Consider the following 10,635-nt stretch of genomic DNA (forward strand, 5'->3'; position numbering starts at 1 on the left):
CTGTCCTCTCCTGCAGGACACCTGTGCCGTGTGTCAGCAGCTCTTCAGCTTTGTCCACCGCATCTCCAACCAATCAGCCACACAGGTGCCCGCAGGGACAGGGGACAGGTGCCACTCTGGCTGTCACCATGGGGGCTGTGGGCACAGGTGCCACCGGGTGTCATGCTGGGTGCCAGCCACTGCCACACATGGAGGTGCCACTGGTGTTGCTGAAGTGGTGGCTGCCATTAAGGGTGACACTGCAAGTTCCATGATCACAGATGCCACCCTGATGATGTATGGTACTGTGGGTRCTGGGGTGGTGGCTGAAGTGCTGGCAGATGTCAGCAGGTGCCAYGGTGGCAAGGTGACAGCATGGATGCCACCGTGTGCCATGGTCAGAGGTGCCATGCCACGTGCCATGGGTGCCAGTGGTGACAGGTGTGGCTGGAATGTGGTGGTRAATGCWGCAGTGRTGGGTGTCACCGTGGGTGTCACTGTGGGTGCCCTGGTGCAGGGGGTGGCACAGCAGGTGCTGGGGGCTCTGTGCCTCAGTTTGCCTGTCCTGGTGACCCCATGCTGGTCTGTGGTTTGGGTGTCCCTCCTCAGGGAACTCCAGCATCTCCTGAGTGGCAGTGGGGACACAGCAAGGGGGGCTGGGGACACTGTGGCCACTGGAGACATCTGGGGTGCTGGGGGCTCGGGAACACCATGGCGTCTGGGGGACACCCCGGGGTGCTGGGGGCTTGGGGACCCATGGCATCTGGGTGATCCTGTGGTGCCCGCAGACGCCGTGGCAGGTCTGTGCCGGGCTGAAGCTGTGCCACGGAGAGCCCGGSGCCGCCCCGGCCCTGCCCGTCCTTGAGACGCTCGGCACCGACCCGCAGGTACGGGGACCTGGGGACAACGGGGGAGGGTGGCAGCGGCCACGACGGTGCCGAGGGGACACGGGCACGGGCACCGCGGTGCTGTGGGGGCACGGGCGTGGCCCCAGCCCCGGCACCGAGCTCCGGAGCCAGTGGGGCTGCAGCGATCCCCCTCCCTCCCGCAGCCCCCCGTGTCCCCGCCGGGCTCCGCAGCGGCCGGGCTGTCCCCGGGGGCGATGCCGGTGCCGATGCCGACGTGCTGGCTGTGCCGCACGCTGGTGGCGCGGGCCGAGGCCGCTGTCCCGGTGGCCTCGGTGGCCGCTGCCGCCGCGGGGCTGTGCCGGGCGCTGCCGCTGCCGCTGGCCGGGGCGTGCGAGTGCCTGGCCCAGCGCTACGCGGCCCTGGCGCTGGAGCGGCTGCTGGGCCGCCTGGGACCCCGCATGCTCTGCCGRCTCTTCCTCGCCTGTGGCAGCGAGGACTGGGACAAGGAGGACATGGCGACATTGCCACCCCCCTSGGTGCTGGAGGCCATCGTGGTGCAGCTGTCGGAGTGTGTCAGTGGGGAGGTGAGCGGTGACACGGGGGGACATCGGGGGGACACCAGGCTGAGGGGATGGTCCCCGGGGAGGTGACAGSGCACCCCCAGCACAGCACTGAGCGGGAGACATCTGGGAGTGTCCCAACTCCTGGGGACACATTCTGGGGTGCCACGGTGTAACAGCCCCAAGGACACATCCCATAGTGCCACCGTCTCCAGGAGCCATGCCAGGGACACAAATGGTGGTGGAGCCCCAAGGGGACAACATCCTGGGGTGTCACACTTCTTGGGGACACATCCTGGGGTGTCACATTTGCAAGGCAGTCCCACCACCCCTCGGACACARGAAGGTCCCCAGAAAGTGCCAGGGTCCAGCCTGGGGAGGGGACTTTRGGGGTCCTGGGGTGACTCCTGACCCCCATGTCCCCCCCAGGACCCCAAGGGTGTCGGTCCCCCCACGCTGTCCCTCCCCCTGGGCCCCTGTGCCCTGGGYCCCCTGTTCTGGTGCTCTGGCCCTGAGGCTGCACGGCGCTGCCAGGTGAGTTCTGCAGAACGGGGACAGGGACCCTGCCACCCCCTGCATTCCCCAGGTGACCCCTCTGCCCCTCACAGGCCCTGCAGCACTGCCAGGAGCACGTCTGGCTCTAGGAGGGCACCGGGGCCCCCCCAGCACTGCCCAATAAAGCTTGGATGCAGCTCTGCCTCAGTGTCCCTGATGTTTTGGGGTGCCATGGAGGCTGGGGGTGTCACGGGGTGCAGGGAGGTGTCACAGGAAACCACAAACCCAGCCAAACCCAATGAGGAAAGAGGGAAATGAGTTACAAAAATAGTGGGTGGCATTTATTGGGACACACACACTGCCTGGGGGGACTGGGGGTGTCCCCAGGTGGATTAGGGGTGCTCCCAGGGGGGTCTGGGTGTCCCCAGGTGGGCTATGAGTGTCCCTGGGGGAGCTTGGAGTGCTCCCGACGAGAGCACTGGGTGTTCCCAAAAGGGGGCTCAGGGTATCCCTAAGGGGTTGGGAATGTCCCCAAGGGGGTCTCTGGGTGTCCCCAGGGGTCTCAGGCGCCTTGTTGGTTCGTCTCATCATCCTCGCGTCGCTTCCAGATCTGCAGGAGAGAAGGAAGGGTTTGGGTGGGGCACAGGAGACATTCTGGGGTTCAGGGGACATTCTGGGGTGTCATGGAACATTCAGAGATGTCAGGGGACATACTGGGGATGTCAGGGGACATTCTGGGGGTGTCAGGGGACATTCAGGGAGCTCAGGGGCCATTCGGGGGGTCAGTGGACATTCAGGGGATGTCAAGGGACATTTTGGGGGTCAGGGAACATTCAGGGGGGTCAGGGAACATTCAGGGGTTGTCAGGGGCCATTCTGGGGTTCAGGGGACATTCAGAGGGGTCAGGGAACATTCAGGGATGTCAGGGGCCATTCTGGGGTTCAGGGGACATTCAGGGGTGTCAGGAGACATTCTGGGGGTGTCAGGAGACATTCTGGGGTTCAAGGAACATTCAGGGATGTCAGGGGGCATTCTGGGGTTCAGGGGACATTCAGGGGATGTCAAGGGACATTTTGGGGGTCAAGGAACATTCAGGGGATGTCAGGAAACATTCTGGGGGTACCATGGCCCCCCTGTCCCACCTCACCTGGATGTAGGCCTCAGACAGTGTGATCATCTGGGGCAGGATGTCGGTCACCTGCAGGTCCTGCAGCTCGTACCACTTCCCTGTGCCCTGCCAGGACCCGGGAGGGGACAGGGTGACTTGGGGGGGTCCCCGTGGCCCCTCCAACCCCCCAAGGAGGGGACACTCACGTGGTGCAGGACATGGATGCGGTAGGAGCCCTCAGAGGGTTTGCCATCGTGCACGATGTTGGCGATGAGGTCGTAGGTGGTGTGGGCGTGTGCAGCCTGCACCTCCTCGGACAGGTACTCCCGCAGGTCCACGTTCCTGGGGACCCCACACTCCCTCAGGGGGGGCTCTGGCCAGGGGGAACCCCCACAGCACCCACAGACMCCTCCAAGGTGCTTCCAAATGCCTCCTGCACGGCTCCAACCCCCTCCTCAGATGCCCCACAACACCCCTTATACACCTACCAAGCCTCAGATGTTTCACACTGACAATCCCAGGTGCTTTCAAACCCCGTCTCGATGTCTATAAACCACTCAAACCCCTTCTGGATGCCTACAAGACCCCCCAGATACCACAAACCACCCCAGTACCTTCAAATCCCTGGATGCTTCTAATCCCCTGGCCCAGGTGCTTCCAAACCCCCTGTAGACATTTCCAGTGCCTCAAAGATGTTTACAACCCACCCCCCCACGCCTTCAACCCCCCCAGATGGCCACAATCTCCTCTTAGATGCTTTCAACCTTCTTCACGTGCTTGCAAACCCCATCAGATGCCTACGATCCCCCCAAATACTCACAAAATTCTCCCAGGTGCCTTCAACCCCTCCTAGATGCTCAAAAACCCCACTCAAGACACCCACAACCCCCAATACCCACAAAATCCCCCAGACATCATGCAGCTCCCACAATCTCCCTTTAGATGGTTCCACRTGCTTCCAACCCCCACAAAACACCTTCAAACCCCAACTAAATGCTTACAACCCTGCTCAGACAACCACAGAATTAAAACCCCTCTCAGATTTCTTCAACCCCCACTAGATGCCTACAAATCCCCTCCAGAAGCCTTCAAGACCCCCTGGACACCATCAATCCCTCCCCAGATAGCCCCAATCTCCTCTCAGATCCTTTTAACCCTCTCCACGTTCTCCCAGCCACCCAAGCACCCCGCCCAGGGCTCACGTGATGGGGAAGTTGACGATAGTGGGGTTTTTCTCCACAAAGAAATTGTTCTTGGTGAAGCGTTTGATGCAGAAGATGAGGTAGGGGGGCAGGCGTGTCAGCTGGAAGCGCTTCAGGAAGTTCTCCTTGTAGGTCTTGTACTCCTTCTCGGTGCTGCCGTTGAAYTTGGCCAGGATGCTGAACAGGGGCACCTGGGGGATGATGAGCTGCTCCTTCTCGTCCTTGTAGAGCGGCGCCGTGGGCAGGTCCAGGGTCAGGTACAGGAACGTGGACTCCACCATGCGCTCCTGGTACTCGCTGTTCTGCAGCAGCTGCGCCTTCTCCTCGGCCGGCTTGGGGGGACACAAGGGAGACCTCCCCGTTGGACACATCCGACCCCACACCCCTCACTGGACCCCACATCGGACCCCACACCCCTCACTGGACCCCACATCGGACCCTACACCCCTCACTGGACCCCACATCCCTCATTGGACCCCACATTGGACCCTACACCCCTCACTGGACCCCACATCCCTCACTGGACCCCACATCGGACCCCACATCCCTCATCGGACCCCAACGTTCCCCATTGTACCCCAATGCCCCCCAACTTCCCCCAGACCCTGCCACTGCTCATTTGACCTTGCCACCCCCAGTCAGACACTGATACCACCACACCCCAACACCCCTCATTTGACCCCATCACCCCCAATGTACCCCAACCCCCATCAGACTCAACCACCCCACACCCTCCACCACACCCAGACACCCCCAGCTGACCCGACACTCCCCCACTGGATCTCACCATCCCCCGCCATACCTCACCACTCCCCATGGGACCCAAAACCCATCACCCCCCATACCCCAACACTGCTCATGGGACCCTGACACCTCCCCCAGACCCCAACACCCATCACCCCCCATACCCCAACACTGCTCATGGGACCCTGACACCTCCCCCAGACCCCAACATCCCTCACTTAACTTCCCCCCTCCCCACACTGTACCCCAATGCCCCCGATCCCCCCCAGGCCCACCAGGTCAGGGTGTGGCAGTTTCTTGGTGAAGATGCGCATGGAGCCCTGGAACACGTCKGTGACGATGGCTGGGGGGACAGCGGGGGCTCAGTGTGGGGACAGCAGCCCCCAAAGGCCCCGCCCCCCCCAGAACCCCCCAAAACCTCCCCCACTCACTCTTCTTCTTCCTCTTGGTGCCGCCCAGYGCCGCGTGCAGCGCGTTCAGGAACCAGGACAGGAACTCCACCCCATCCCCTGGAACAGCAGAGCTGGAGCTGAGCCCGGATCCTGCTTTGCCTCCCCAATCCAGAGCCCCAGCCCCGAGCCCCAAACCCAGCCCTGCACCCCCAAATATAGAGCCCCCAGATCCAGCCCTGCACCCAAATCCAGCCCTACTCCCTGAAACTAGCACTGCCTCCCAAATCCAGCGTTGCTCCCCAGGCCCAGTTTCTCCCCAAATTCAGCCCTGACCCCATAATCCAAAGACCTCAAACCCAGTGTTGCCTCCCAAAACCCAGCCCTGCCTCCCATATCCACAGTCCTGAACCCAGCACTGAGCCCCAAACCCAGACCTGTCCCCCAAATCCAAAGCTCCCAAGACCCAGCCCTGCCCTGCCAAACCCAGAGCCTCCCAGGTCAAGTTCCTCCCCTCACACCCACCTCAGCCCCCAGGCCCAGCCCTGTCCCCCCAAACCCCACCCTGCTTGGTGATCTGGAAGTTCTTTTTGCTGCAGAGCACCACAGCCTGGAGCATCTCATGGGGTGACACGTGTGCTTTGAAATTCCGGGGGTTCCAGAGCTTCCTCATGAGCTCCCCAAAGCGCTGCACCAGCAGGAACATGATGTCCCCGGGCGGGCGCTGGATGCGCCGGTAGTTCTCCTCCTCCAGGAAGTAATTCCGCAGGGGAGGCACGTTGGACAAGGCCTGGGGAGAGAGCAGGGGGGATTCAGCCCCGGGACCCCCAGAGGGGTGATTTTGGAGGGTTTTGGGGGAGTTATGGGAGGGGGTCATGCCAAAACAAACTCTGCGCTGTCCTGGGTATAATGCCTGTGGGGAAATCCCAGAATAGTCAAAGTTGGAAAGGATCCAGAGGTGGGATGGATCCCTGTCAGCCCCACAACTGGGTTTTGGGGAGGGTTATTGGAGGCTTTTATCCTAAAAGGATACCTGCACCTCCCAATTGCAATGCTTGGAGAGGAGAAGGTGGGATGCACCCTCGAGACTCCAAGAGTGGGATTTCAGGAGGATTCAGCCCAAATTGAAGCCAGCATCCCCCAGATAATAAAATAAAAGAAGTGGGATTTATCCCTGATGCCTCACAGCACGACTTTGGGAGGGTTTCAGCCCAGAACAAACCCTGAACACCCCCACAGTGTACAGCCCTATGGGAGAAAAAATGGGATTCCTCCCYGTCAGACACACAGTGAGGTTTGGGGGGGTTCACCACAAAAGAAAACCTTTAACTCTGGTGTCACCTGGAGCACAGCGTTGGCATAATCATTGGCCTTGATGTTGTTGAGCCCCACAATGCCAGGCAGGTAYGTGGTGCCATCGTAGGCCCGGGACAGCTTGGCCTGTTTGTCCAGGTGGGCAATGTGCTGGGCAGTGAAGGTGGGCTTGAGAACGTACTGCGGGGACAGAGAGATTTCAGAAACAGGGGGACCCCAACCCAGACCCCTCAGAGCTGGGGGGACCCCACACTTGAACCCACACTCAGAGCTGGGSGACCCCAATGTGACTCCTCAGAGTGATCCCAACATGACAACTCAGAGTCAGGGTACCCCAAACCTGACCACCCTCAGCAGCAGGGGGATCCAACCCCAACCCCCCAGAACTGGGTATGCCACGGTGGCCCCCAGAGCCACCCCGCACCGTGATGTCCTCAAGAGAGGAGTCGATGATCTCGTAGTTGTCGGGCAGGCAGTAGAACTTGAGCGTGTGCAGGTTGAGGAACACGTGGTGGCTCAGCTGCACGCTGTGGATGTAGGCGTGGGACTTGAGCCCGCGGCCTGCGGGGACAGCGCTGTCAGGGGGACACAGGACACCAGGGACAGGCACAGAGCAGCCGTGGGGAAAGGGAGGGGGCACAGAAAGGATCCCCCACCCACGGATGGGGGGGTTTGTGCCGACTGGAGAATCCACGAATTCCCCCAGTAGTGACCCTGTCCTTGGATGTCCCCATGGTGTCCCTCCCCAAGCACCCCCTTTTGTACCCCCTGACACCATCCCTGTCCCTGGCTGYTCTCTGCCACCTTCCCTGGCACAAACCCTGTCGCTGAGTGTCCCCTGTGTCCCTCAGCATCACCTGGATGTCCCTGGATGTCCCTGCCACCCCTGGGGTACCCCAGCAACAGTCTTCACGTGTGTCCCCCAGGGCAGCACGTCAATCCCTGGCTGTCCCATGTGCCCCTTCAAGCAGCTCCCTGGACCTCAGGGTCTCTCATGTCCCCCCAGGCAGCCCCCCAGACCCTGGGGACCCCCCATTCCCCACTTCAGCGGCCACTGGAATCCTTGGAGTTCTCCCTGCATGTCCCGTGTCCTCTTTGGTAGGTGGCAGTGCTGACCTTAGGTGTCTCTTGTCACCCCCAGTCCCCAGGATATCTGCCAGAAGCACCCCTATTCCTGGACATCCCCCCAGGACATCCCCCCCATCCCCAGACTGTCCCCCACGTTCCCCTGGGTGTCCCCGTGCTCTGCAACAGCCCCTGCGTGTCCCTGATGTCCCCATGCCCCCCAGCAGCCCCRGGGGATGGTGTCTCACCCTGGAAATACTTCCCGCAGACAAGGCAGGCRTAGACATTGATGTGGGACAGGGAGATGGAGCAGAGCTTCTCAAAGTCGAAATCCAGGACGCTCCTGGGGGAAGGGTGGTGTCACAGGGCTGGGGGGGAGTTGGGGGGACTCCCACGGACAGGGGGATCCCAAAAACAYCCCAAACACCCACTTGTTGATGGTGTCCAGATAGGGACAGTGCCGGCTGCGCTGGTCCTCGGGGTCAAAGCGTCCGTAACGCACTGTAGGGCAAAAGGGTGTTAACAAGGGGGGCACAAGGACCCCAAAAGCACTGGGATGACTCAGGCCCCTCCAGCCCCCCTTCTGTCACACCTTCCTGGGGCTAAGCCCCAGTTCCCCCCAGTGTCTCCAGACCCTRCCCAGAGCTGAGCTCAGGACCCCCAGGATCAGTCCTGGTGCCTCCCTGTACACTCAGATGTGACCTCTCCCACCCCAGAATTCTCTCAGACACTCCACTCCCATCCCAGAATCCCCCTAGACACCCCATTCCCCATCCCTCCCCTGCCAGTGTCCCCCCTACACCCCAGTGTGTCCCATCTCACACCCCAGCCTCTCCCATCAGTTCATAGGTCATCCCAGCTCCTCTGCACACAAAATCCTGTCCCCGCTCCCCGGTGTCCTCCGGGACATCACTGTGAGCTGTCCCCGCTCCCCCGGTGTCCTCCGGGACATCACTGTGAGCTGTCCCCGCTCCCCCGGTGTCCTCCGGGACATCACTGTGAGCTGTCCCCGCTCCCCCGGTGTCCTCCGGGACATCACTGTGAGCTGTCCCCGCTCCCCGGTGTCCTCCGGGACATCACTGTGAGCTGTCCCCACTCCCCGGTGTTCTCCGGGACATCACTGTGAGCTGTCCCCACTCCCCGGTGTTCTCCGGGACATCACTGTGAGCTGTCCCCGCTCCCCCGGTGTCCTCCGGGACATCACTGTGAGCTGTCCCCGCTCCCCGGTGTTCTCCGGGACATCACTGTGAGCTGTCCCCGCTCCCCCGGTGTCCTCCGGGACATCACTGTGAGCTGTCCCCGCTCCCCGGTGTCCTCCGGGACATCACTGTGAGCTGTCCCCACTCCCCGGTGTTCTCCGGGACATCACTGTGAGCTGTCCCCGCTCCCCGGTGTCCTCCGGGACATCACTGTGAGCTGTTCCCGCTCCCCCGGTGTCCTCCGGGACATCACTGTGAGCTGTCCCCGCTCCCCCGGTGTCCTCCGGGACATCACTGTGAGCTGTCCCCGCTCCCCCGGTGTTCTCCGGGACATCACTGTGAGCTGTCCCCGCTCCCCGGTGTTCTCCGGGACATCACTGTGAGCTGTCCCCGCTCCCCCGGTGTTCTCCGGGACATCACCCGCCCCAGTACCCCGCAGTGTCCCTCCACAGTGCCCAGACCCCGACCCCGACCTGACGCCTCCTCTACACCCTGGTGTGTCCCCACACGCACTCCTGGGTCTCTCCACACCCCTCCAGTTCCCCGTGCCCCATCCCGGCTCCCGTTCCCTCGTCACTGCCCCCGGTCCCCGTGTCCCCTCAACCCTTTAATCCCATCCGTTCCCCCCCCGGTCCCCACCGGCGGGCTCGGGCTCAGGGTCGGAGTCTCCATCCGGCTCCCGCTCTCTCTTCACACGCACGGGCGCGGCGGGGGTGCTGGTGCCGGTGCCGGTGCCGGTGCTCCCCCAGACGCCGCTGCCGGTGCCCGGTTCCCGCTTGACGCGCGCGAGATCCACCGGCAGCGCCTCCGCCGCCTCCCGCCGCGTGCGCTCCCGCTCGGCCTCCCTCCGGCTCCGCGGCCGCTCGGCATCGGCGTCGCGGCGGCTGCGGGAGGAGCCCCGGGCGGAGGAGGCGGAGGAGGCGGTGGAGGCCCCGCGGGGCTCCCGGAGCTCCCGGTCCCGCCTCCCGCGGCTCGACATGGCGGCTGTGGGGAGCGGTGCGCATGCGCAGCCGGGGGCGGGGCCGAACCGTTGGTGACGGTGCGCATGCGCAGCCGGGGCTGCAAGGATGGGCCGGGGCGGGAAGCGGCGCTGCCGCGCCTGCGCACTGCGGCGCCCCCTGCCGGCTTCCGGGCCGGGCCGGCGGGGCTCTTAAAGGCGCCGCGTCCCGGTACCGATCCCCGCCCCCGGTACCGGGATGGAGCCGGCGGCGACGACGGCGGCCCCGAGCTGGCGCTGCCGGCCGGGGGGACGGCTGGACATGAGCCACGGCTTCGTGAGGCACATCCGCCGCAACCAGCTGGCCAGGTACCGGCACCGGCCCGGAACCCCCGCCACCCGCGGGGACTCTCGGCCCTGGGCCGCTTTGGCCCCGGTGCTCCCCCATCTCTCCCCCCACCCCCGTAACCGCGATGTCCCCCCGGTAACCCGGCCCCTGCGGTGCCCAGGGACGCGTATGACCGCGCGGTACGGCAGGCGCGGGGCCGAGCGCGGACGCGGCTGACCCCGGCCCCGGCGCGGCCCCGGCGGCCCGACCAGCAGGTGTACCGGCCCCACCGGAGCAGCGGTGAGCGGCAGCGGGAGACCGGGGCATTCCGCGGGTGGGAGCGCAGGGGCGAGTTGGGGGGATGCGGGGGGGACCTGAAGGGTAGGGGGGGAACTGCAAAGATGGGGAGAGCCGGGGGAACCCTGGGAGAGGGTGGGGAAGGGGAACACCGGGACTGGGGGGCGCCC

At 63.8% G+C, this 10,635-nt stretch overlaps 3 protein-coding genes across 3 annotated transcripts in view; 2 read left to right on the forward strand and 1 right to left on the reverse strand.

The window, feature by feature from the left end:
• Positions 1–250: 250 nt before the first annotated feature.
• On the forward strand, positions 251–2,031 carry SFTPB (surfactant protein B). The gene is made up of 5 exons (XM_057384418.1): positions 251–346; positions 768–866; positions 1,031–1,411; positions 1,817–1,921; positions 1,996–2,031. Exons 1-5 carry the CDS (start codon positions 251–253, stop codon positions 2,029–2,031), a joined length of 717 nt encoding a protein of 238 aa, XP_057240401.1.
• A 170-nt stretch (positions 2,032–2,201) lies between these two features.
• On the reverse strand, positions 2,202–9,896 carry USP39 (ubiquitin specific peptidase 39). The gene is made up of 12 exons (XM_057384425.1): positions 9,543–9,896; positions 8,136–8,205; positions 7,953–8,047; positions 7,064–7,200; positions 6,667–6,819; positions 5,890–6,115; positions 5,368–5,445; positions 5,212–5,279; positions 4,193–4,524; positions 3,197–3,332; positions 3,030–3,116; positions 2,202–2,492 (listed from the first exon to the last, which is right to left on the reverse strand). The coding sequence occupies exons 1-12, from the start codon at positions 9,880–9,882 to the stop codon at positions 2,445–2,447; spliced, it is 1,770 nt and encodes a 589-aa protein (XP_057240408.1). The 5' UTR covers positions 9,883–9,896; the 3' UTR covers positions 2,202–2,444.
• An 89-nt stretch (positions 9,897–9,985) lies between these two features.
• CUNH2orf68 (chromosome unknown C2orf68 homolog) overlaps positions 9,986–10,635 on the forward strand; it is a 2,046-nt gene continuing 1,396 nt past the window's right edge. Inside the window, exons 1-2 of the mRNA XM_057384423.1 lie at positions 9,986–10,209; positions 10,350–10,549. Of these exons, the coding sequence (XP_057240406.1) occupies positions 10,100–10,209; positions 10,350–10,549 (310 nt within the window). The 5' untranslated portion in view covers positions 9,986–10,099. The remainder of the gene's footprint in view (positions 10,210–10,349; positions 10,550–10,635) is intronic.

This window comes from Malurus melanocephalus, unplaced genomic scaffold (assembly GCF_030028575.1).
Source record: "Malurus melanocephalus ecotype Western Australia unplaced genomic scaffold, MMel_1.1 scaffold_709, whole genome shotgun sequence".
Taxonomy (NCBI): domain Eukaryota; kingdom Metazoa; phylum Chordata; class Aves; order Passeriformes; family Maluridae; genus Malurus; species Malurus melanocephalus.